Source organism: Triturus cristatus, chromosome 2_1 (assembly GCF_964204655.1).
Source record: "Triturus cristatus chromosome 2_1, aTriCri1.1, whole genome shotgun sequence".
Classification (NCBI taxonomy): Eukaryota; Metazoa; Chordata; class Amphibia; order Caudata; family Salamandridae; genus Triturus; species Triturus cristatus.
In genome coordinates, this window is record NC_140581.1 from 1,045,812,186 (window position 1) to 1,045,840,004 (window position 27,819).

At 48.3% G+C, this 27,819-nt stretch overlaps 1 protein-coding gene across 5 annotated transcripts in view; it reads right to left on the bottom strand.

Moving 5' to 3' along the window:
* Nucleotides 1-2,933: 2,933 nt before the first annotated feature.
* HERC3 (HECT and RLD domain containing E3 ubiquitin protein ligase 3) overlaps nucleotides 2,934-27,819 on the bottom strand; it is a 517,835-nt gene continuing 492,949 nt past the window's right edge. For all 5 annotated transcript variants that reach the window (XM_085635502.1, XM_085635530.1, XM_085635520.1 and 2 more), the window contains one exon: nucleotides 2,934-10,306. In XM_085635502.1, coding sequence (XP_085491628.1) covers nucleotides 10,098-10,306 — 209 coding nt within the window. In that variant the 3' untranslated portion in view covers nucleotides 2,934-10,097. The remainder of the gene's footprint in view (nucleotides 10,307-27,819) is intronic.

The window sequence follows — 27,819 nt, forward strand, 5'->3', positions numbered from 1 at the left end:
GACGCTCCCTAATATTCTCAGGGAAAAAGCTATTCCCTCAACCAAGCATGACGACGGAGAGCTACTGAACTTGCCATAGTGTGGCCAAGAGCATCAGAAACATCCAGGGCCGAACGAAGAATAAACTCTGCCAACTCCCGGCCATGCATCACATGGTGCCGCAGATCAGCGCAGACACCTACTTGAGAGGCAGAAGACAGAAGGGACTCCACGGAATCCCATAAGCTGGAAGTAGCCCTGGCCAACACACAAAGCGTGTTGAGCACTCGCAAAGCAGCACTACAGGAAGAGAAGAGGTTACGCCCCCAGGAATCCAACCACCGGCCCTCCCGTGATGGAGGAAACAGCACCAAAGGTAAGGAAGGAAATGTAGTCTGCAGAAGAGGGCCCTGGGTAGAAGGGTGGAAAGAAAGGCAGACAGGATCGTGCAGAGCAGGACGGTGGAGGAGCGGCTGGGGAACCGGATCCCCCGTGGCGGGACGCCCCCAGAAGAGAATTATGGAGCGAAGCTTCGAAGGGAAGAAGCAGCTCCCGTCCACCAGAGCCCTGATGGAGAACCTCAAGCAAATGGTCCGTAGGGAATGGGGTGGCGGGGTCGCCCATGTGCAAAATGCCAGAAGCCTTGGAAATGGCGCCGACTCGACCTCGACGAGGCAGCCGCCAGAGTGGAAGGACCAGAGTGACCAGGGGACGCGCCCGGCACCTACCCAGCACCCGCGGCACGGCCAGGGCCAACAGCCTTCGGCACCTGATCGACGTCAGCTCGGCTTCTGGCAAGGCTGCCGCCTGCCCAGAAGACCCGGCGACCTCCCGCGACACCACTCGCGGGTTTGCGGCGAGGCAGAGGCGCCGTGGGCCGAAGAGGGGAACCCCGTAGGGCCACACCCCGACGACACCACACCTTCAGAATCTGAAGCCGAACCTGGAGCTGCTGGCGACGTCGCGGAAGGCAAGGGATCCACGGACGTCCCAGGAAGAGGAGGAGGGGCCAAGGAAGCCTGTAGAGCCGCAGCATAGGTCTTCATTTGGGCCCTGGTCGCCCCGACGCCGGGGAACGGCAGGTAGGGTGGTGACAAATGAGGCCGCACGTCCCGTGGAGAACCCGCGCCCTCCGCAGAGCGGGGAACAGGCCACGGGGACAAGCTATAAGACTTACCGACGGGTGAGTGACGCCATAGGGGCCTCGTTTACGGGCGATGTCGGAAGCGGAGATTCTTGGACCCTTCCGCGGGGGACGGACGTGGAGACGACACCGATCTGGACAACCGGGTTGAAAGGAGCTTCATCCGGCGCTCCCACCGGGACTTATACTACAGATGCAGTCCGTAGAATCATGGTGCTCGCCCAAACACCACATGCAAATGGGATGAGGGTCCATCACCGACATCGGACGCATGCAAGACGAGCACGCCTTAAAGCCCGAAGGCATTCGCACACTGTTCCACACGCAAAGCGAGAAAAGAAGGCCTGAAAACAGGTCAGGGACACGATCCGGAAAAGAAGGAAACTGACGAAAGCGTGCCAGGGTGGGACATATGTGACCTCGCCGACGTCACGTCCGCAGACGTCAGGGTGGGGTTGCGTGGTAACGCCCCCGGCGTGCAGAAATGCTGTGGCAAAGATTTTCCGGGTCCAGTCTCACGCCTGGGGATAATTCTACGTTAAGGAATCTGCGGCTAGTAGTCTATCAGATAAACACTTCAACAACCCATCAGGGGTAACAAGCGCTATATAAATGCAAACCATTTTCCCTCTTCTATTCCTCTGCTATCCTTCTGAATCCAAATAACTGACTAACCTCTATCCACCACTCAAATTACTTTCATTTTTCACTATATTAATTCAACACTAATGCTTTATGGGTTTCGGAGTAGCGTGCTACTCACTGAAAAAGCGCTTCGATGTCTCGTCATGGGTATTAAGTGCTATATAATTACAATACAATTGGTGGTGAGCTAATTAACCAAATGCAGGACTCAGCGTGGCGCGCTTTGTTGTTCATGCAGCATCTCTCATCCGACACACCCACTGCATGCTCATTGCGTGCAGTGTCCCATTCACAGGTTGCAACCCTCGGAGGGAGGACACAGCCGTAGTAGTGCCCAATTCTACCTCGTGTGGTACTACTGAACTTGCGACTGTATGTGTTGGACTGGATTGTCTGGTGCGACTTGTATCATCATGCACCAGACATTGTGCCTCATTTCCAGGGAGGTATGGCAAACCTGGCCATTGGTTGATTGGGACTGGATTGTCTGGTGTGACATGGATAATCGCGCACCAGATGTTGTAGGAAATGTTGAAATTATAGGCACAGAAGAATGGCTTTTGATTTGGTTTTAAAATAGAGAAATGATTAAGAAAATCAAAACACAAAAGATGTTTCAAAGATCTGCCTTCATAAAGCACACATAGAGGGCATTTGAAACAAAAGGATCAAGCACTGGTAAAGGTCTGGCATTGGCTTACACCTTTTTGATTTTTTCCATGCTATGGGGTTTGCAAAAAATTGTTGGGTCAATCTCATCAATCTAAAAAATAAAACACCTGCTAAAAGCCAAAATATGTTTTTGCCTCAAAAGGCACACATTGCCATAGTAGTCCCTAGCACTTAAGGAAACTACTTCGTGAGCAGATGTGCTCCTTGTGAAAGGGTGAATGCTGTCACTTAGAGAGACGTTAGCCAATGACCAAAGTGGGCTGTATCACTGCCCTGCGTTGTATGCTGCAGTGGGTGGAAAAAACACGTGAATGACACAATAACAGACCGAATGCATAAACAGGGCTGCCTGGAAGCATAAACTATACATATATTTTAGTCAAATCAAATGGTCTTGGCTAATGGAAGGCCTAATAATTTTAGTAAAATCAAAACATCTAGACCTAAAAATGTGCAATATCTTATTCTTCTAATTGGAATAAAAGCCCAGATCGAACGTTAAAACATCACTTTTATTTAATGACTCAACTATGTACATATATAAAATAAAAATTCTGATAGAACTGCATATTTGCCTTTGAGTATGTCTGATTATACAGAAAATGATAAAATCACCAGGTTACCAATCAGTGTGCTTTTAAAAAATGTACTTCATCACAAAACATAACCTGTTTTTCCCTTCTTGATATAAATGGGTGACATATAACTTTTTTAGTTCCACGATGAATATCAATAATGCAACACATGATAAATGGGAGCACCCCTTTATCGGTGTACCATACTTGTGCTGCAGACAAAGCCACTGACAGACTCAGGAGTTATCAATATATTCTCCACCCAGTTTCCAGTGTGCTTTTTTTCTTCACACCCTACACATAAGATCTCCCGGCCTTTAGCACAGTCCTGGTCCATTCTTTTGAGTGCTACAAGGCAGCGATATGGGTAGGACTGCAATGCTGGGCAGTAACCTGTGAAAGGAAAGCACGACAGAGGCTGCAGGCCAGGCAGAGTTAGTTTTACTACTATAAAAAATTGTAACGGGTCCGGCCATAAACAGGACTTAAAACCCCCTGAGCTTGTAGCACATTTGTGCCATGAGACTTTGCAGTGAGAGTTCAAATTCTTGAACAGTTTAGAGACTGAATATGGAGAGGGTGGCTGTAGGTAGTTTCAGTTTTTTGAAGCAGAAAACATATTCCCTTTTGGTCTGACAGACTTAAAATCTTGCACTTCTAGCATACTTTGTTATAAATATGTGGTTTCTGCAGCATGCTGTAGCGCATAAGGGAATGATAAACCTGATAGGTAGCGCCAAAAAGATACCTGCAGTTCTGGACCAGTCGCGGGCATGCACGTTTGATACTGTAATGTCTCGTCTGGACAGTCAACTGCCACCCTCTCCTTTCTTCTTCCCCTTTCGAGCACTTCTGCCCTGTCAGATTAAGTAACTACATAGCCTAGGTCTTTGGTCCCCTAAATTCATCTATTGATATGGCATCCCATATTTGCAGGCTCCTGGCATTACCTTACTGTCTCCTCCAGCCACGGATTTTTTTTATGCCTGTAGTAAGCTTTCTCAATTAGAACTGCATAATAATACTCCAAATCATCAGGAGCAGCAGCCAAGTATTATTACCTTTGTTGTCTCTCAAAAACACTTACAAAAACATGATAGTTAAAATATGGGGAGGGGGTCATCCCCCAGTTACACCACAACATTAAGCAAATGCACATATGAACTGTAAACAATTTAAATTCTGCTGTAGCAAACGTCTTCAGGCACCTAGAAATGAACACGTAAATGACATAAAACTGCATTGCAATTAAAGTAATGTAGACACTTGGATAGTTTTCAAATAAATGTTTGAAAAATGACTTTGGGGTGCACTAATGTAAAGGGACAGTGTCGCTTCAATTTTGCTCAAACGAAGACATGCTTTGAGGAAGAAGTAAACTAGGCTAAGCGCTGTGACATTTTCTTCCGTTGTTCTGCCAGCTCATCAACGTGACAAACAAAATCATCTAACTGGAAAGAGTAGCGGGGCAGGGAAATAATAAGGAAAAGTAAAGTAGTGTGGGGAGTGAGAGAATGTGTCTGGAGGTGGGAGCCGTTTAAAAACAATTGTGATATTGCACTTGTATGTCTATCCTTGAACTTAGGGGGCTACTTGCGAGATGGTTTGCATTGCTCTTGCATAATGCAATGTGGTGCAAGACCGACGCAAACATTAAGCTAGATTTATGAAGCCACGCAAGAGCACTTTGGGTGGCCCGAATGGCTCTACAAATCCGGAGTAAGGCAATGCAGCGCAAATCCCTGCATTGCATTCCTCTGTCCAGGCAAGGCGTTCTATGGGCATTGCGTGAGTGTTTCCACGCAACTCCCATGGTTTTTTGTGCATTCCCAGATTTACCAGAACTGGCAAACCTGGGAAACCGCCAAACAGATATTGCCTTCCCATCTTTATTTCTCATCATTACTTCCTCTTTCTATGTGTGCTGCATTCTGCAGCCTCCATAGCAAGAGGAAAATGCCTCTCAGGATTGTTTTTGGACAGGAAGGTGCCCCTTCCAGCACAAAAACAATCCTGAATGCAACGCATGCACCCTTGAACCATGGTGCCTGTGTTGGCGCGAGGCTGTCAAAAGGACGCGAGCCCAAAAGAAAAGTCAGAAATGTGCCGGAGTGCCTTAATTACATTGCATTTCTGTCCTTTACCCTTCACGCAGTGCAGCAAGGAAACTTGCTGCGCGGCAGTGCATAATATTTTCATAAATAGGCCCCAAGGATTTTGGTTGTCAACACTAAACGTAATGGGAACCAGAATTTCTGATAAACAAATGTGTGAAGCACACTTAAAACATCTTATTATTATTGCATTCATGAATCATTTGTATGAGATAAGGACAGTCATGTTAAGGAGTTAAATTATAATGGAGGCACAGATGATCCATCAGCCTCGCTCTGGGGCCAGATGGATAGGCGATGGCCTTCACAGTAATTCAAATGAACATCCAACAATTCATTCTGCCACACAAGTAGGGCAGACGTCAGTTCCTGGTACCTTCGTACCTCTTCTACTGTTTAATAGACAGGGTCTCGGATCCCTTACTGAGTGTACCAAAGAACATACACCACCAATGTTCTCATAACATCAAGTAAAACATTTTTTGGGGGAAGAGGACAAATGGCTGCGAATACGTATATCAATAAAACATTTCATGTATGACCGTGCTAAACATACATGTGTATACGACTTGCCCTTTCATTATATGGTAAGCATATGTGCTGCATTTCACATTTAAATGATTTTTTTTTTTTAACAGGAGTAGGGCAAGATAAGTACCTAAGAAAATACAGCAGGACACACTAGAAGATGTAACACACTAATAACAAGCTGCAAAAATAGTTTAATGGGTAAGTTACCAGTGACATCCTTTGTGCAGCTTGTTATCTGTTACACATTTATGGTTTCTGATTCCTTCTGGTGCCTAGTAGTGAGTCCAAAACCAATCAGTGAATATCATCAGAGGGAAATTCGCAAACAGCACCCCTTGAGGACAGAGTGGATCCAGTCATGTTAGATTCCATGCTCTCAACATTTGGTCACCTGTTTTGCATAAAGAGCAACACCTTGTGTCTGCTACCTTTGCCTCCTGCATGGGAAAGTGTCATAGGAAAAAAAACTCCTGTTGCACCACAAGATTTGTTAGTGCTTTTCACGGTTTGCTTTGGGTAATATACAAAAGAGGTGAATATTTACAGACACTATCTGAAGAGGTAGCATTGCGATGCTTGATCCATCTCACCATATTGACAAGCATAAGATTTTAGGAAAGAAGCCACTAAGAAAGGCCAGGATAGAACACCATGTTGGTGCGTAATAGCTACAACCAATGTGCTAGTTTCAAAATGTGCTGTTGCATCATTCTGTGAAGAATCCGGACTCGTAGGGAATGATCTTTCAGTTAGTGTTATCAAAAGAGTCAATTGGCACTATGATCAAGGATAAAGCTTAAGTTGATGCCATGTTCCTCTGAGTTTTCAGTCCAAAAGCCAAAAGAGTTTTGTGATACTGTCGTCCCTGGTTCTGTGACACACAGTAGTACATAGAATGCTACTGCTTTGAGTTAACCTATTTACATGGAGGTGTATCAGCTGTAGCGTCTACTTCTCTGCATTTGCACTTCTGCAATGCATGCTTCCCATTCAGTCAGATGTATCTGTCACAAAGGTGATTATCAGATGTTGCTGCATCAATGGCTTCCTTTGAGCATGTTTTACACCAATGCAAAACATTGCTGTATCTTATAAAGGAGGACTTGATTGTCAAAGTTTGAGAATGTCCAGACAGACTTAGTTTTAGCGTGTTTTAAGCATGCCAGGGGAACAGGAAACATATAGGAGGTCAAAATTTCCAAGAGTAACTTGGTTGTTCTGACTGTGAGATGAGCTGAGGGCATGAACTTCAGAACAATGCTAATTATTTCTTGCAAAATAAAATAAGAATTTTGCACTTTTTGTTTGCAGGTCAATTAGTTCTGAAGATAAAACCCAAGACACGGGTGCAAGCTTCAATCTTTTTTTTACATAATTTGAATAAACATAAATTACATAATACAGTTGTGAGATAGGGACAGCAAAGACAGAAATAATTGAAGGGGAAGCCTTCAAGGATTCAATGTCTTCCTCAGTACTGCAGGGAAGTCATCTGTAGTGCTTATGTCCCAAATTGGAAATGACTCGCTTTACCTCAAATATGATGTGTGTTCATAGTACTTATTCATAACACTGTACTTCAACGTGGATTGACAAGAGGTGGTCATTACGAGAGAATAGAGACACTGAAAGCCAAGGATGTTGAAGCATCCGTGGATTCGAAGCACACTGGTGGGTGGGAGGGCTTGCTCTGTTCCCATAGGGAAAATGAACAGTAGGATATCTTCATAAAAGTAAATTATCAGACTTTCATAATCCATATCCTAGATCCTTGATAAAGCATTGGCATGCAGCAATGGAGAGGACAACATGCATTCTTTGAGATGGCTGGTAGAATCATAACATCCAACTCACCGTGAACTGCAACCTTTCTATCCTCATCAAGGAAAACTCTTTAAAAACGATGATCAGGTCAGGGAGACAGATCATGGATCTGGGACATTCACACATCCTGTAGATTTTCAAGTAAATCACTGGCAGAACCCAGACTGGAAACATCTGCAATATAAATAACCGGAGAAGCCCCATTGGCTATGCCTTGTTTTTGTTAATACTCTTGTTAGCTTTGGCAAGCTCTCAAAGCAGATAATCTGTATACCTAGGTGGTAACTGAAACCACTGGCAATACCCTCAGTATTTAAATTAAGTACCCGGTTTCAATCTTAGGGGTATTAAGTAAATCGGCTAGCCATTCATTTGCCTACTAACTTAGCACAACACATTCAATCTCTGTTTTGGGTCATGAGGTCACTTAATGTTAGCCCTGTTCATCAGAATAACCCACGCTACAGTGACTGCTCACTTGACCTGCCTGTCAACTGAAATGATCATTTGCCTTTCACTCAGGGGTTAAGCAGTTAAGAGCCGTGATGAAAGGCTGTGATAGAAAGCAGAGTTCGCCCACAAGGCAATATCTCGTTTGGTCTTTCTGACAGGGGAAAGAGGCCTAGAAAGCACCACTAGCAGGGTGATGCCAGGGCAATCAGTTAAATTTTTCCTGAATTCCTTAAGGTTGAGAATCAAAGGGTGAAAGTCTACAGAAATGTGTACGGCCAGCAAGGAGCTAGGTTTCGGACAGCAGGGCGCAAAGTGCCAGAATTTTGCAGTTCTTACTAACAGAGGTGTTCCCCTTTATTTGGAAGACTTCTTCAAGAACTTATCTTCAATGGTCAATTCAGGATTTTTCTGAGCAAGAACTTATTAAGGCATTGACTTCTGCATTCTACGAACCCATGAGAGCCGACTCAAAAGCCAATAACAGAAGCAGAATTTTGTAGACTTTTTCATGGGTCCGGGATCTCTTTCATGATTGCCTGTTGAGTATGCGCCAGTAAAGGCATGTGTTCACACCATGACTGTCTCTGATGTAATTAAGGGAAAAAGACTTAAAGGATGAATCAGCCACACATTTACAGCATGCTGATGGCCTATGACGTCCCTTTCTCTCAGTTTCTGTTATTTGGCTCCTTCAATCATCAGATGAGCAATTTGAGCTGACCAACTGAAGAGGGGATTGTTTCTGGAACATTACTCCCTTCAGCTTGCTCTTTCTTTGGCACCAGAAAGTGAGAGGGAGTTGTGCTGTAAGTGTTTGAGCTAGCTTTGTCTAGCTTCAAACCTGTGATTTCTGGCACCAGTGATGCTTCATGTATCTTCTACAAGTCTCCTTTACAACCTTTCATTTACGGTCAAGACATAAAAATATGCACCCTGCAGGTCTACTGGGAAGACCTTGTCCTCTTTTATGCAGATTTTGACTGACTGGATTTCGCTTTAGCATAGTTTCCTTATTGAACCATTTGTTTGCAGGCCTGATGTCTAGAAAATGTCTGAATTCTTCCCTCAGACATGACTTTCTTCCATGAAGAAATAGAAGTGTGCATATGTGTGTGTATAAATATTTATATACATACACACCTGGCTCCTTTATGATCTGGTCACTCTTTCTACAGCATATGTGTTTTAAAGAGAGAAAGAAGATAGGCATTTCTAAAAATGTTTGAGAAAAAAAGATTTCTCTTTATAAAACGTAATCGAGATATGTCTAGATGTTCTCAAGTTTATAAACATTAATGAAGATGTCACAAATGTGGATCACCATAGTCAAACCACTAAGTAGTCGAGCCCAGGCACGTCTTATCCATGAAATATAAAGCACTAAACAGATATCAAGAATAGTGATCAATTAATTCCATGCTGAGCACACAAAGATATCCGAGCGTGGCATCTAACCTGGGAGGATATTGGGGATCTAGTTAATGTCACCACAGGTCTGCTTATAGATAATACAATCCCTCTGTTGATAGCCACAGATACTTTTCAATCTTTTTGATTAGTATCATAAATCTCACCATCAGGTAGCAGAAGTATGCACAGCATATTTAAGCTATGAAATAGACACTTTGTAAAATTATTTGCATAGGGAGCAAGGGATTGTTGGTTGTCGTCTGAAAGAGAAAGCAAAGGTGAAAGTAAGAGGGTCAAAAGGTCATGTATTGGTGAAGTAAGAAAACAGCTTCCCTGAAGAGCTTAACAAATGGCTATAATTTCTCACTAAGCAAGAGTTCCAATAAAGTACTATAATAGCTACAACAAACCCACATGTTGGGCGAAATAACCTTAAGAAATGCAGTTAATTACATTGAGGTTTTCTGGACCTGCATGGCTCAAAACATCCAGATGAAAATTACTGTTCAGCACTCAAATAAGACTGAGCTGTTTCTTTGTTCAATGCATTAGAAATAACCTAAGACTTTGTTTCCTTTTTTTACTGCTAAACTTCAAAAGGGTACATCTGGATTATATTTTTTTTAACATTTTGATTCATTAAATTACAAAAATAAAAATCAATGCAGTTATCCTTTATGTATACAACACTGAAGTCTGTACAAAGGTGGTAAAGTGCGTATTATTGGTGAAGGGTAAACGCACGGCGCCTCAGGCTAAGCTGAAGCCTTCGCAGTGGTCAATGGCCCTCGTCAGCTGGGCTCTCATCGTCTCTCTGCTTCTGTACTGAGGCAGGTCCAGCAGGTTATAACAGGTGTGTGCTACCGGCAAGTACTCCTCCCCACATGAGGTGGACTGGATAATGATGCGTAAACTGGACATGCCATATATTGGTATGCGGTCACTGCCGGTCAAAAATACTGGTGGGACATCGGTCAAGCACATGGAAGGCAAACAAAAGAGAGAAAAGAAGCAGTTGTAAGCTTGAAACCTTTTTTGGTACCAAAATGTATTGTTTTATTTCACATTGGACCTTAATGTGTGTTATCACTGACAATGGAGCCATTCAATAACATTACTTATTAGCCTGCAATTGACATAAAATCCAGAATCACATAGTGTGCAGACGTGTACAATGATGGTAAGGCACAATAAACAGCATGGCTGACTGACCTGGACGCCACCCCTTTTCCTTGTATATAAAGTGAGCTTTTCGTTGTGAGGGCTTCAGCTGAGGACCATAATACATACGGACTGCATTCCACGGAATCACATTTGCTGCTTCACTCTTAATTTCTCACTTTTCAAATAAATATGTTAGTAATAGCTACATCTATAGCATGCACCTCCAGAAGTGCCACCCAGGAGAACTAAGCATATGCTCAATAGACTACAAAATTAGACGAGTCCGAATTCAGATAATTAACTGTTGAGACATAAGAGGTGTTCTGTATGCAAACTTAACACTTGTCTTCAGGACAGACACTTTAGGGATTGATACTTCGTGTTCTTTAGCTATTTCAGATGACTAACTCACAGGTACCACCAAGAGCATAGGGCTCTGCATCTATCGCATTAAAAGCATGGGCCAGGGAAAAACCAAGTTTGTGTTGCTGTTCCAAACATGTTCCCTGCTTGCCATGGAACTCACATTTCAGTAGTTCACTAGTCTGTCATTGCATAACCACTCCAGAACTAGAGGAAGAGATCAAAAATGAAATATGGTAAATGAGTGAGGCAAAGGCCTAGCATTACTAACTGGACACCAAGGTGAATGACTCAATGTAGGACTCCATCTGCTCATAGCAACAGATTCTGAAGCCGGATGGTAAACATATCTTGAAAAAAATAACAATATTCAGTACAGCAGAGACACATTGGGGTAGAATGGTTGTAAGATTATGCTCCAAAGGTAGCCAGGAAATACACACCTGATGCAATACAAAATGGAAGAATCCTGCTAGAGACCACATTCACTATTCTAGACAGTGGACAGATCTATGCACAGATGTGTCCTCTGTGAAAGACAGACCAGCAGAAGAAGACAGTAGTCAAGAGAGGCAAATTACATGTAAGGTCCCTGCCCACATCAATATTACATGGTTAGGGATAGGGTAAAGTGTAATGTTAAGTTTAGGATCATGGTAAGGGTGGTGGTCGGTGTTACGCTAATATATAAAGTCAGGCTAAGAGTAACATTAAGCTTAGGTTAAGGCTTAAAATCAGAGTAAGGATTGACTTAACTTTATGTGTGGGTGTAAGTTTAGCGTTCAACCTTACAGCTAGGATTATACATAAGGGTATGGCAAGGCTTAGTTTCCATGCAAGTTTACTACAAATGCACTGTTGTTGAAAGAGTGCTTAATTGCATTATATTCAATGTAGTAATGACTGAATGTAACGGTTTCTATGTAATGGATGCTCATTGTAGTGTTATTGTATGTAGCAACATATAACTAGGTCCAAGTATCAGAGTTTGATGGTGGTGACTAACACTGGATATAGAAAACAGCCTGCAGCCCTGTGAACAAAATGGAAGGTAAAAGAACGTTAATCCACGGCAGCCATACCCGCTACATTCATACAACGGCTCCTTCAGTGCCTAGTGACTAGATGATGTATTCCCTTTATAACTTCAGGTGTGAAGTAAATCTGCAACAGATGCAAGCCAATCAACATTCCGTAGATGGGGAAAACTGTTTGGCAATATTATAGGAAAAGTCAGGGGGTACTGTAAAGGAAGTGGAGGAGCATCCGTGCAAACAATTTCACATAGAGAAAGGGAGATGGCGGTGGAACCATGTCACACAGCAGGAACACCAAAGCAGAAGCAAACACAAACAGGATCTGATGAGCAGGCTGGGAAGATGGTAGGGAAAGCATCACATGATGTTTAAAATTAACGTACATGCAGACGGAAACACAAGTCAGAGAGCCATGCCTCGCCTAGTAGCCCACCACTATCCAGTCTCAATATTCCCCGGATCAGAAACATGGTTGTTGGAATACTGCACATCCCTAGAGAGAACACATGAAAGAAGTAACAATTGTGAATGTTTACAAGATGAGTTGGGCATGGGAAGAGGGAGGCACATTGGCAACACCCAATGTATTGCATCCCACAAAATGAACAAGTTACTTACCTTCGGGAATGCCTTATCTGTTAGAGACTATATCTAGCTGCAGAGTCCTTACCGTAGAATTTCCCAAGGCATCATACTGGATACAGAAGACTTTTTGTGAGCAGTACCCTAGCATGCCCATAGGTGTGGTCAATCAGCTCCACGTTGACATCTGCGCCACCTATATAAACTCCATTCAGGTGCGCTGACCTCATTTACTTTTCATGACTTTCCACGGCAGAAGTGTGGAACCATGAAGCGCACTGACACCGGTGTGACCAAAACTAGGACCCTAAAATGCATCACCCAAATCCTAGAAATCTGTCCGCAGAGCGGGTAGGATGATTGGGTCAGTAAGGAATCTACGGCTAGATATAGTCTCTACCAAATAAGGCATTACTGAAGGTAAGTAACTTGTTCCTCTGCTAGAGACTTCTAGCCACAGATTCCTTACCTTTGAATAGATACCCAAGAAATACCATCCCTGGAGGAGGGCTGTAGACTAATATTAGACTAGGAAGTCCTGTAGGACCGAATGGCTGAAGTGGCCATCTCTACGTACCTGACTGTCCATACAGTAATGTTTGGTGAAAGTGTGCAGGGAAGCCCACGTTGCTGCCTGGCAGATATCCAGAACTGGAACTCTGTGAGCTAACGGAATGGTTGCAGCTTTAGCTCTGGTAGAATGAGCCTGAAAGCCTTCAGGAAGTAGCTTTTTGACCACTGCATAGCAGATTGTGATGCACAGCAATGATCCAGTGAGAGATGGTGTGCTTCTGCACCACAAGATCTTTCTTCGCAACAACATACCCCATGAAGAGTTGGTTGTCAACCTGGAACTCGTGTGCGGGCAAGGTAAAACAGCAATGCTCTTTTTTGGTCCAGACGGTGGAGTCGCTCCTCTTCTTTAGAGAGATGTGGAGGAGCGTAGAAGGTAAACTGGGTGATGGACTGTTCTACATGGATTGGTGAGACCACTTTCGGCAGAAAGGGGGCCCTTGTGCGGAGCACCACTTTGTCAGTGCGGATAGAGACATACAGTGGCTTGGAGGACAATTCATGCAGCTCACTCACTCTACGGGCAGATGTAATGGCCACCAGGAAGGCTGTTTTGCCCACGTGGAGCCCGAGAGTCCAGTTGTGTGGAGGCTCAAACAGAGCACGCATCAAGAATGTCAGAACCAAATTAAGGTCCCACTGAGGCATAATAAAAGGTGAAGGGGAAAAGGGTGGATGAGACCTTTCAAAAACCTATGTACAATAGGAGATTTAAACAAGGAGGGTGGTCAGACAGCCGTAAGAAGGCAGACAGAGCAGAAAGATATCCCTTAATGGTGCCCAGTGCAGAGCCCTGCCAGGCAAGGGAAAGAGCACTAAACAAAATGTCAGAAAGAGGGGCAGAAAGGGGATCAATAGACATTTCTGGCAACCATGCCACAATTTATTTCAAACGGCAGGCGTATACTGTCTTGGTGGAGAAATGCCTGGTTGCCGGATTCACATCACAGACTTCAGGAGGAAGTTTGAAAGATGTCAACTGCTGTCACCTAATCTCAATGCAAGAAGGTGGAGAGTGAACAGGTTTGGGTGGACAACCCTCCCCTACTGCAGCAACAGAAGATCCTCCCGATGGGCAGCCTAATCGGAGGATCAACGGCCATGCTCAGTAGTTTGGGATACCAGACTCTCCGTGCCCAGTCTGGAGCCACAAGGAGGACTTTGACCTGTTCGTTCCTGATCTTCCTGAGAACTCTGGGCAGGAGTGGTATGGGCGGAAAGGTGTACAGGAGGCCTGAGCTCTACTCGAGCCAAAAAGCTTTTCTGAGCGAGAGCAGCCTTGAAAACTCAAGCATGCAAAACTGCTGACATTGCACATTCTCGACAGAGGCGAACACATCTAAACAAGGCTCTCCACCCTGTTGAAAGCAACCTTGCACCACCTTCAGATGGAGACTCCATTTGTGATTCCCCTAGGCATCGATGGATTAGTTCGCTCTCCTTGGCCTTCAGCGAACCTGCCAGGTGTTGAACCACCAGGGAAATGCCCTGCTGTTCCAGCCATGTCCAGAGATGCAGGGCCTCTTGAAAAAGGGTCCAAGACCCCACCCTGCTCTATTTGTTGAATTACCTCACGACGGTGGTGTGAACACCTGAACTAGCCTCCCTTAGATGGAGGGTAGAAAGGCTTTCAATGCCAGTCAGATCGCCCAGAGCTCCAGCATGTTGATGTGGAGTCTGGATTCTGCTGAGACCAGAGTCTTCTGATCTCAACCTCTCCCAGATGTTCTGTCAGTTCTGGTTGGGGAAGGGAGGGGGGGGGTCTGCCTCAGACCCAAACATGGTTGGTAAGCCACCACTGCAGATCTTTTGCAGTTCCCTCTAAGATCTGGACCACATCAGAGAGATTCCCCTGATGCTGCGCCCACTGGACCTTCAGGTCCCAATGCAGACATCTGGAATGTGTCAGTAGCAGGATTCAGGAGGCCATGAGACCCAGCAGCTTCAGAGTCAGTATCACCGAAACCCAGGCTAGAGGCTGAACCATCAGTATCATAACCTGAATATCCTGGACTCGCTGCTCTGGAGGATATGCCAGAAACTGCACTGTGTCCAGGATAGCCCTGATTAAGGGAGTGTCTGAGAGGGAGTCATGTGTGACTTCAGCACATTGATAGTGAACCCAAGCGAATGCCATAGTCTGGTGGTGGGACATGACAGCCTGTAGTGAGCCCACCTTTAACAGCCAGTCGTTGAGTTAGGGGAAGACTGGCACCCCTGATCTCCGCAGATGAGCTGCAACCACTGCCATAACCTTGGTGAACACCAGAGGGGCATTGGTAAGGCCAAAGGGGAGCACGGTGAACTGAAAATGCTTGTGGTCTACTGCAAACCGCAGCTCACGCCAATGGGAAGGCAGGTCAGGAATATGAAAATAGGCACCCTTCAAGTCCAACACTACCATCCAGTCTCCTGGGTCTAGGCAGCCAAGACCTGAGCTAGCGTGAGCATCTTGAATTTCTCTTTTTTGAGGCAGTAATTGAGGGCTTGGAGGTCTAGAATAGGACGAAAGCCCTTGTCCTTTTTGGGGATCAGAAAGTGGCTGGAATAGCAACCACTGCTTACTTCTGGCCCCTGGGACCCCCTCTCTATGGCTCCCTTGGAGCAAGGACAAATAATCTTCCACCAACTGGCGGTGAGACGGTGGCATAGAGGGAGGGGTAGTCTTGAAGGGGAGAGAGTAGCCCTTCGGACAATCTGCAAGAGCCACCTGTCCGAAGTTATAGACTGCCAGTGGGGCAGATTATGGTGAATCCTGCTGCCAACTGGATGCCAATGGTGGCAAAGGAGCAGACTAGGAAGGCATGGAGGCTGCAGCTGCCGGGGAGGCGGGGGATGGACCAGACCGCTGGCTACCTGACCCATAAGGTCTGTGGGCACTGCTCCCTCGTCCACGCAGAGGCTGGTGAGCCTGCACGGCTCGGTGGCTGTCAGGTTATTGGCACAGTTGGAAGCCCCTTCTGTAGCCACGAAAGGAGCGAAGGACATACTGGGGGATGACTTGAGGCAGCCGAGAGGCCCAAGTACTTGGCTGTATCCTGCAAGACCTTAAAACACTCCCGTGCCGAGTCTACCTTGTTCCCGAATAGACGGTTGCCATCTAAAGCATGTCCATAAGAGAAGCTTAGACATTCCCCGAAGAGCAAGTCATCCTTAACTAGGCGTGCTGCCTCAGGGCCACTGTCGATGAAACCGATCTGCCCATTGAGTCAGTAGTGTCCAATCCACAACGAATTGTGAATTTTGCTGTCTCCGCTCGGGCCTCCTCAGGGACCTGCAGTAGCACTTGCGCAACTGTGTCCCGCAGTGTGTGGGAGATACAGCTCAAAAGGCACGCAGTGTTCTCAGACTTTAGTGTTCTCAGACTTTAATGCTAGACTGGCAGAAGCAAACATTTTCTTCCGCAAAGAATCTAGCCTTTTGAATTCCCTGTCCAGGGGAGTGGCAGGGAATGCTCCCTGTAAAGTCGAGGCTTGGACCACCAAGCTCACCAGGGTAGGGTGCTGGGTGAGACAGTATGGGTCCTCTGGCGCATGGCGATGGTGGCGGGCGATCATCCTATTTACAGGAGCCCATGTTTTGTGTTTGGACCAGGACCCTAACTGGGCGCCAGTGAGGGCATCATTGAATGGGAGTAGGGGTTTCGATGAGGAGATTCCCAATTGAAGCGCCTCGGTCAAGATGTTGGTCTTGGCCACCACGAGGGCCCTCTGCAACACCATTGCGTTCAAGGCTCCTTCCTCTGTAGTCATGGTAGGGGGAGAAATTAAATAAGTAACTGGGGAAGAATCCATTCTACTGGCTTCACCCAGTTCCTCAGTCTAGTCAATATTGGGGTCTTTTAGGGGGGGGCGCTAGGTGGCGCACAGCGGAATGGCTGCCTTCGGGTGAAGCTCCCGCAGCCCAGCGACGAAATCCTTCAAAATCCTTCCTGACAGTCGTCTTTTGCTGCCTGCACGGACCTGTGTAGGCGGCCCGACATCCCTACCGCAGCCTGAGCACTGTTTCATCCTTGGTGGCCCGGCGATATCGGACTGGGGAGCCGCTGCGAGCTGCGCCGGCTGTGGCGGACGTCCCACTGGAGCCGCGACCGGGAGGCTGCTGTGACGCGAGGCCGGTGCTTCCCACGTGGGTGACAGGCCTCGCCTCCGGATCCGAGGCTGCGGGCGGCGGCCCTGCGGCGTGCCTGCGGGGGTCGCTGTAGCCCACACTGGATACCCCTGGCCGGGGGCGAGAGGACGGCCTGGATGGCAGAGTGATGCCCGACGGGCGCAGGCGCTGGTGAGTGGCGCATCCGGCTGAGGTCGCGGCTGAGGCGGCCGCCTTCCCTGCCCGCGCCGGATCCTTGCTGCGGCGTGGTGCTGCCTCGTTCGCACCGGCTTGTGCGGATCTCTCGCCCCCCCCCCCGCTGGTGCCTGGCTGCCTGCCCACTGGGGGCGATTGAATGTCCGACGGATCGGCGGATCGGAGGAGGTGCGAGGCCCGGAGGGACTGCTGCCTGGTGCGCGGATTGCTGGCCCTCCTGCGCCGGAGCCTCCGTTGTGGAGCCCACGCTGGGGAGAGACGGGACTGAGAAGGGAGCCATTGACCTGAGGGCGCTAGACGGCGGTGCATGCTGTCTCCCCCTGACTGGCGGGTCGCGGTTGCGGGTCCTGCGTGTGGGGCTCGCCTTGGATCCTTTTTGCCCCCACCTACCTGGCTCTTCCCTGCTGGCGATCCGCGCAGGGGTCACCCTGGTCGCTCAAGGAGTGTTGCTACCAGCTGTGGAGGTGAGGGGTAAGCTTGGGGGATCGCGATCGGTCCCGGGGGCGGCGGCTGGTCCCCAGCGGGGTCCCACGTAGCAGGTGGAGGGGGTTGAACAGGGTGCTTGTGGTTGATCCTGTGATCCGCTGTACGATCTGGAGGCTTCCCCCCTCCCCTGAGCTGCCGCTCCCCCCCTTTTGCTGCTTGCCCTCGAGGCTCACCCGAGCGCGCCCCCGATCCTGCTGTGGGAAGCTTGGCAGTGCCGCCATGGGGAAGCCGGACAGCCGTCAGCCTCGCCTTACTTTCGAGACCAAGAAGCAGACCAGGTCGCAACCGGAGGCCGCTGCGGCGGGGTCGACGTCGGTGGAGGCCCCGCCGGGGGAGGATGTCAAGTCCATACTGCTGGACATGCGGCAAAGTCTAGCGACCATAGTTGACAAAATGGATTCCATGCAATCCCGCATGGACTCGATTGTGCATAAGGTTGACAGCCATGGCGAACGCCTCACAGAGACGGAGAGGCGTATCTCAGACACCGAAGATCGAACAACGGAACTGTCTGCCACTGTGGCGCGCATGGACAAAGTCCTCCATGTAATAGCAGCCAAAAATGAAGACTTGGAAGCGCGCAGTCGGAGGAACAATATCCGTTTAATTGGCATTCCGGAATCGACCCACACGGGCAAGATGGAGGACTATGTGGAGGGTCTCCTGCGAGAGGTGGTGGGCACGGACTCCCTTTCTCCCCAGTTCATCGTCGAAAGGGCACACAGATCTCTGGCCCTGAGACCGCCGCCGGGGGCTCCTCCTCGCCCTATTATCGCACGCTTGCTGAACTTCCGTGACCGAGATGTCGCGCTTCGGACGGCGAGGGAGAAGAAGACCCTATCCTATGGCGGCACAACCTTCACTATTTTCCCGGACTTCACCCCGGTGGTTCAGGAGGAGCGGAAGAAATTTGTCCAGGTCAAGCACAAACTGCGTGCTGCACAAATTGACTATGCGCTTCTTTACCCGGCCCGCCTGCGCATCACTCATCAAGGGAAACACATTTTTTGCACTAAACCCCAACAGGCGGAGGAGTTCTTGAAGCGACTCAAGAAACGTGATCAGGACTGCCCCTCCTCGCCGGCATCAGGATGATGGTGCTGGATTGTTGACCTGTCGACTCTGAGACTGTTGCTTGTCAGCTGGTAAGGTGTTGCGCGTGTCTGCCATTGTGGGACTTGATACAGGGACCCATGGACCTAGCTGTGTTCACTGTGAGGGGCTGTTAGCGGAGTTCAGCAATTCTTTGGCTTGCTCTAGACTCTCAGGACTTCATCGTCTTGCTGGGCGCCCTTTTGTCCATGGAGAGGGTCCGGCCCCCGGGCAGGGCGCACTCTTCTGGATCGAGGGGTTACTGTGTATTCACCTAGACTGTCCTCCCAAGGGTATTACCCACTTGACTTTAAGTTTACATGTTGCTCCAATATGGCATTTGCTATAGACGGAGTTTGCTTCGGGGTGGGGGGGGAGGGGGACTGTCCAGATAGCATGTTTGGGATGCTGCTGTGGGTGGGGGGTGGGGGGGGGGGAGTTGGGGATTTGGTATGTATGCTAGTTTTGAAAGGGATGTGGCGCTGTTGGCATGGTCTTCTTCACATGGTTCGGGGGGCGGCGGTTGCATTGTATTGCTGTGTTTGAGTCTTCTTGTTTTCCATGAGTGATCCGCAGACACGTAGGGACTCTACTGGGCAGCTTAACTTTTTGTCCTGGAATGTGAGGGGCTTGGGAGACCACAGAAAGCATAGACACGTCCTGGCATACCTGGATAGGCATCACATAGGGGTAGCCTTTCTTCAGGAGACGCACCTAGACCCCTCCAGGCCGGTGTTGTTTGCGTCGCGTTGGGCTGTGCACCGTACCTTCTCCTCTTACTCCACCTATTCGCGTGGGGTGGCCATCCTCATTAGGAAACATACCCCTTTTGTGCAAATGGGCGAGCGGATGGATCGGGAGGGCAGGTATTGTGTTGTCTGGGGGCGCATGGGCGGGGATACGCTCACTTTGGTGTGCTATTATGGTCCCAACATAGATGATCCGTCTTGCCTTCAAACACTATGGGGAGAGATTTTGCGTATCGGTTCCACTTACCTAGTGTGGGGAGGTGACTTTAACATAGCTGTTGACCCCGAGAGGGATAGGGCGAATCCGAGCCCACACCACTACTCCCGCTCGCAGGCATATGTGCATGACCTTCTTACTGAGCGTCATTTACTGGACACGTGGCGTTCTAGGCACCCGGCGACAAGGGAGGGCACGCACTGGACTGCCGCGCACTCCACGTGGGCGAGACTGGACTATATCCTAGTTTCCCCGGGGCTTGCTCCCACGATAGGCTGTGTAAAACACCTTGCTCGCACATATTCCGATCATGCCCCGGTCCTGCTGAGCGTTGAATTGACTGACCTCGCTGGATCTCCGATGTCGTGGAGACTGCAGCCAACTGCCCTGCTGGACGACGTCTTCAGATCCGAAATTGCACAGGAAATTGAGAGCTTCTTCCAGCGCAACGGTGGCACGGTGGATAGTGTTGCCGTGGTGTGGGAGGCTTTTAAAGTCACAATTAGAGGACTGTGCATCTCGAAAGGGGTGGGGGTCCTCAAGGTTCTGCGTAGCACCCTTCGTAAACTCGAGACTGACCTGAAAGACTTGGAGACTGCCCCCACGTTTCATACTGATGCTGGGGCGCAGGCCCGCTTCCGGGAACTACTGACCGACTATAAAGAAACTGCGGACAGAGAGGTTCGGTTCAGGGGGAAATACTTTCAGGCTCGTAGGTACGGGGAGGGGGAGCGCCCGGGTAAATACCTAGCTTGGGCAATCCGGCCGCCCCGTTTTAACAACCAAATCCTCGAGATCCAGGGTAGTTCGGGGGAGCTCCATAGGGACACCCGGTCTATCATGCAAGCATTCGTTGCTCATTATACTGAACTATACTCCTCCGCTCACACTAAACCGCCGGAGTTGGCTCCCTATTTGGGGGAGATCACATTGGGATGGCTCTCTGATGCACAGAGGAAGTTCCTCATGGCACCGCTCGGGATTGATGAAATTCGTGAGGCCATCATGCAAATGGCCTCGGGGAAAGCCCCGGGACTCGACGGGCTCCCGATCGAGTTTTATAAGTCGTACATAGATATCCTTGCCCTGATCTTGAAAGTGGTGTTTGAGGAAGCCCACACGCTGGGAAAGCTCCCCCCTACCATGAGAGAGGCCTTGATTACCTCCCTCTTGAAGCCGGGCAAACCGGCGACCTCCCCTGACTCCTACCGGCCTCTGTCCCTCCTTAACTGTGACGCAAAGATCCTCTCTAAAACTCTGGCTAACCGGCTGACGCTCCTTATGGAGGGGCTAGTACTCCCGGATCAGTCGGGCTTCATACCGGGCAGGGCAACGTCGCACAACCTGCGCACGCTGTTTGCCACTTTGCAGAATGTGGCCCCCAGCCTCCAGATGGTGGCCGTCTTTTTGGACGCGACGAAGGCGTTCGACTCCCTGGAGTGGGATTACCTGGTAGCGGTGCTGACTAGTATGGGTTTTCCCCTGGTTTTCCTGGGCTGGATAGCTACCCTTTACAGTGGCCCCTGTGCCAGGGTCTTGATCAATGGTAGGACATCGGAGCCCTTTGGAATCGCCCGTGGGACCAGGCAGGGGTGCCCCTTATCCCCCCTCTTGTTTGCGCTGGCGCTGGAGCCCCTCGCCTCGCGGTTGCGACAGCGTCATCAACATCGGGCGCTGATCTGCGAGCAGAGGCAGCTTCTGCTGTCGCTCTACGCAGATGACATTACTTTGTATGTGCGGGACCCCCAAAATAACCTGAACCCGCTACTCCGGGAATTCATAACGTACGGTGAGATGTCGGGCGTACGAATCAATTGGTCAAAGTCTCAGATCCTCCATCTGACGGATGGATGTCGGAAGTTCTCACTTGACTATCCCATAGAATGGTGTGAGTCTGACGTAAAATATCTCGGCATTAAGATTTCTCGTGACAGGGAGGAACTGATGCGTTCTAATTACGGTACGGCGTTGACACAGGTCTCCTCCTGTGTGGACCGCTGGATTGCGCTCCCCCTCTCGATGGCAGGACGTGCTGCCTTGATTAAGATGGTAGTGCTCCCTCGACTTTTATATTTGTTTATGAACATTCCCTTCCCCCACGGGCCGGCATTTTTTCAATCGCCTACGCTCGGAATTGATTCGGCTTGTTTGGGGTGGGAAGAGACCTAGGCTGAAGTGGGCTGTGATGACCTCTCCCTACTCACGGGGGGGTTTGGACATACCGGACCTGGAGTTATATTATTATTGCGCTCAAGCGCACTATGCATTTTACTGGTTCCACCCCGTTGCATTTATGCCCCAACTCGCTGCGGAGGACTGGCTGGCGGCTCCTCTGCCTCTGCGCGGCCTGCTGCATAGTACTCTCCCTCATAATATCTCGGATTATAACGCCTTGCAGGGAACGGTGCGGGCGTGGCTGGAGATATCTAAGCGAGTGGCGAGCTCGTTCTTGTACTCGCCCCTTCTCCCCATTGCCTACCACCCGCAGCTGCCCCTTCTACAAGAAAGATTGTTTCAAGACTTGATTCGCAAATTGGGGATTCAGAGGGGGGGGAGATCTGTTCTCTGCTGGGCGCTTCCGCGACCGGGAACACTTCTTCGACGGGTACGCGCCTACCCCTCTGGAGCTTTTCACCTACATGAGACTGAGGCATGGAATGCGGTCCATATTGCAGACATTTCCGTCGGAGCCCGAAATCACTGGCCCATTGCATAGAGTCCTACAGGCGTCCTCGCCCTCCCACTTGGTCTCCATACTATACCACACAGTTCGCTCTGACACTGCACTTGACACCTCACGGGCCCGTGGGGAGTGGGAGCGGGAGTTGGGGCTGGAGCTGGGGGATGACAGGTGGTCGTACTGTTGCATACAGACAGAGCAGATTTCTGCGAGCAGTAGACACCGTGTCATTCACTTTAAGTTCCTGAACCGCCTGTACTGCACACCGGTCACCAAGTACAAATTTAAGCTGCAGAACTCGGATAACTGCGAGAGGTGTCATGCCCCACATGCAGACTTCCTGCACTTATCCTGGGATTGCCCCGCAATTCAGACCTACTGGACCCAAGTGTATTCTGCCGTTTCGCAGATGGTGGACCTGCTCCTTGAGCCCGAACCGGTGCAGGCGCTATTGGGTTATACCAAACATATTCCGCGAGCGAGCCGCAGGTTTGTCACAACGGCGCTGCTGTTGGCGAAACGGCGAATAGCATGCCGGTGGGGTAGGGGGAGGGCCCCGAAATTTAAGGAATGGCTTAAAGACCTTGTCTACTGCCAAGAGCAGATACTGACATACTCCGACCTGCTCCCAGCTCGATCCCGTCCCGCTGATGTTTGGGGACCATTACAATGTTACCTACTGCAATACCCGGGAGCCCTGACGGAGGATGCTCCCCCTCTGGCCCATGACGACATTGCTTCTGATGCTCATGACGCACATCCTGTGCAAGGTGACGGATGAGCTGTTGCAGACCTGTGGGGGTGAGGGTTGTGTTCATGTGTCCCCTGGCTTCCCCTTCTCCCTGAGCAGCTACTCTGATCTCTCTTCCATGATTCCCATGCCATGTTGATTGGTTTGCATGCCTGTTACACGTGCTATAACTTGTGTATGGCTCTGCTGCCAGCTGTCCATGCCCACTGTCCCTGCGCCAAGACTCATGCTACTTTATGTTTTGCTGTTCACGTTCCCTCCGGAAATGCACTGGATGTACTGCTGTGATGGTTTAGACCTTGAAATGCCACTGAAGTTCGCTTATGGCTATTGTGTGACTGTAATGTTTTGGTACAAAATTCAATAAACAAAGTTTAAAAAAAAAAAAAAAAAAATATTGGGGTCTTTTAGGTATGACTGGTATTCTTCAGGGTCCAGCGGGCCCCTCCCATTCCTCCCCGAGTCCTAGCCCATGGTAATAGGGCTCAGATGCTGGCGTCGGAGTTGGCGATTGCAATGGGGATGGTGCTGCCAGTGGGCGTTGCAGGGAGTGTTGGCCTCGGGTCCGGCGCCGGGAAAGGTTGAGATGGTACGACCGGCATTGATTCGGATCCAGGAAAGGATCGCTGGAGGCCCTTCAACTTCTTGCTCTTTTTCTTGTGCCCAAGTGTCCTGAGGACTTAGAATATGACGAAGAGGACTTCAGGCTCTGCAAGCGATCCTGGGACCATCCCCTCAACCACCGTGCCCAGCTGCCAGCAGCTTTAGGGACTGCTACCTTAAAGCCTCCGGGGCCATTGCCCGACGAGGGGCACGAGTTAGGGGCATATTTACAAGCCCCTATCGCCACCACGTCACGTTTGTGATGGTGATAGAAGCCTTGCCTTATGTACAAGGCAGTGTTAAGCCTGAGAACCAAATCAAACTTATGGGCATTGCGTTGTGATACTGTCTAATATGACTTAGTCACAGGCATATCAAGCCAAAACACTTCCACATTATATGCGGTAACTTTATAGGATAATAAGGAAACTGTTACTTACTAATAACGCCTTTGCAGTTTACCGTGTTGAATATAAACATTGTGTGCACTTTCCTGTTATCTAGTGCTGGATCCGAAGTAGTTCAACTTGTTCTTTCAAAGTCTTTGCTTTTAGGTTCAGACATGCCGACATGCCTTAAATGGCTCTTCATCACATGCACTTAGGACAGTATCCATACTCCACCTACTGATCCCTGCCTCCCAACTACGCAACCCCATCTTGTTATGTGTATTGGGTCAGCGCCGATTAGCCCCATGTGTAATTTGTCTCTTCTGAGTGCTCCCCATGCTTGGCACATGGCTGGGTTTCTCCTTCTGGGCAGTCTCCCCTACTGCAGGTCCAGGAAAATTCTTTCATGCTTTGAGCCGGCAGGCAAGTAGGTTTCTAAGAGCTGAGCAGACCCACAGCTCTGTCGCAAGTTGCACAAGCCTCAGGTGATGCACCCTCACCTCTAGTAGACTGGCTGTTAGATACCAGCTCTGCAGAGCACTCCCTCCCTTGGTCAAGAAGAACTTTCAACGGCAACAAAGTGAGATTGTTAGCGTTCCACCATTTTCCAGGGAGAGGATGTTGATCCACTGTCTTAAGTCCAGGAACCGTTTTTTGGTGGCTCCTTTTCAAAGTTCATTTGGTAGCTGCAGTACTGACATAGTCTTAATTGCACAGTGATGGCTCTCACAGCAGGCAGTGATGATGATGGCTCCAATAAGGAGCATTCAAAACACAGGCACATTGAAGAATGAAGACTCAGCACCTGTCCTGTCCTAAAGTAGCAATCAAGGAAAGACAACAGGGGAGGCCCTCCCTAGAAACTTCCATACCCTTAAAAGCATATTCTGCCCCCCCCCCCCACACTCTCCTGCATCAACAATAAATCAGTGATCAGAACGGACCAGTTTACAATTCACTGCTACGAAGACTTAATAGCATTTCTAAGAATAGCCTCGTCTCCATCCTTCCAAACCTCAATTTCTGGAGCTTTTCCCTACAGCTCCAAGAATGCAGAAAGTACACTTCCACTGTCTGGGCAAGCTGTATCCCATCCTTAACCTTTTGGCATGTTAACCCAGGGGCAAGCCAAAATACATCCCCTTGGTTCCTGGGATCATTTTGAATCTTTCTACCATTCATACATACATTTCAGATGCTCACGGGATGTCAGCACAAGGGTCTGGGTGTTACATATAAGTAGAACTTTACAAAAGTGGGGTCAGTGGGCACCACTCGCCTCCTTAACAAGGAAGTTCAGCATGGTTCAGTACCATTAATCGTCAAAAATTGTCATGCTGCAACCACCGCTTCATGACAACAACCCAGGGCATGAACCATAGGTAATATGTCAATATAGAGAGGAAGCTTTGTGGGTGCTCAACTCCAGGTCACAGAACAGGTTTTGGGCCATGGAATTATCATGACCAGCTCTAGGCCTAAGCACACACGCTAGATGAGTGCATCAGCTGTGCCACCTAAGAAGTCAGTAGACAAATTTCACATGCATTTGGGTCACTGAGGGCAGTGGTTCATGCCAGTTTACCATGCAGGGGACATTTCCGTCCGAAAAGAGTGCACAAGAAACCAATATGCATCATACAGCCTACCTGGCTACATCAGTTCAGAAATCACATACCTTAGGTGTGGCTATGCAAATGAGATGTACAAGTGATGGTTTTAAATGCTTTTATGGTCAGTTTATTAATACAGGACTGTCCTCCTGACACCTCAAAGACGAAGAGACCTTTCTCTTGTCTTTTGCAGTTTAGTGAAAACAGATGCTAATTCTATAGCATGGTTAATATAGATTGAGAACAAACGTTTTGGTGAGATCTCTGGGAATGTATGTACTATTACTATGCCTTTATGTAGCTGCAATTAGATCCCCCTCCCCTCGAGTGCCAAGGGTTGTAACTTACTTGCTGTAAAGAAATTATAGTTTGCCGTTATCATTAGGTCCGCTCCTCACCCACTAAGAAGTAATAATGCAGATGGGCACACCTATTAAGTGACTTCTTCTCCTTGAGTATTTGAACACTGAGAATTAGGTCCCAGCATATGATAAAGGTACAACACTATATCAAGACCTCATTAATATGTAGAGAGGAAAGAGACAAACAAAGAAAATAAATGAAACACTTTCCTTCAAGCTTTATTTTCTGTTCACATGTAGGTACATCTAAAATAAGAGTTGATGCAAGTCTAACTTGTGGTTGACATGTTTCAATCTATTGCTCGTGCAAACGAAAGGTTTAGGCTTTTGCAAGGACCTAGGTTCTTTAATACACTGCCTATCTGGACTACCTGACTTTCAATAGGCCTGAAGGTAAGTGTAATGTAAGGAAATAAGGAGATGTGTAGGATGATGAAGCTTGCCACTCCAGGGCGTCTGAGGGCTCAGAGTCCTCTTAAGTGAAGAAGCTAAGGAATTCACCCCCCTCCTCTGATCTTGTACTGGTATATGGACACTAGCACTACTCATAAGTGAGTATTGTTTGTTATGCATTTGCACTTTTAATCACTCTCATACATTCTCTCTTGAATACATATCTTATATCTATGCCACAATTTTCTCTATCACCTCTTGATACTCTTCTAAGCATCTACTCTATACTGTCTGTCCACCCCACTCTTTTCTGTGGCTGCTCATCATGAAACCCTTCCTTCACCACCAGATTCAACCATGATATGTCTATTTAGGGGTAGTTGGCCTGTTTTTAGTTCAGATATCCCGTATGGCTATTCATTCATTTTGCATGGGCCGGGGACTAGCAGTCAGCATAGCTCATTCCAATGCCACTCTTTGTGACTTGGGATTGGCTGCCATCATTCGATTTGTAACCCAGTGCTCCATGGAAGCTGGGCTTGGAAGGGTTTCGGAAAAGTGTGGTTTTTCTAAAACTGAAGAGGCTTTAAAGTAGGCAAGTCAAGCTAACAGAGTTGCATGCTCAGCCAACCTGATGTGTGCATTCATTCGTGTCAGAGGGGGCACTCAGTTGAAATAAATTGCTTATCTAGAACTGGCTTTGTGCTAGTGGGAGGTCCATTCATCCTCTCTACTTGACCCCTTGGGCTGCACAGCCACAAAATATGAACCAGTGGTGAATCAGCTGCAAATAAATCCAGTGATGGAAGATAAGAAAAATACTAATTTCCAGCAGTGTGTGGGTGCTTATAAATGGTAGAAGGCAGCCCAAATACACCTTGTGTTGAGCTCCCTGCTGGAAACATCTTGCAGTGTAGACATCTTTAATTGTTGGGTGCAAACATATCTGTGAAGTGTATAATCCTTCTTCTGGATGATGAAGTATACTTATGCAACCTTCAGCTTCCTGGCTTTTTTAAATCTTTAAATCTCATATCTGTCTCCAAGTGTAAAAAAGTATTTTTAACAGAAGCTGAAGATGTTGTGCAGCTGCATCTATGCGAGTGGGAATTT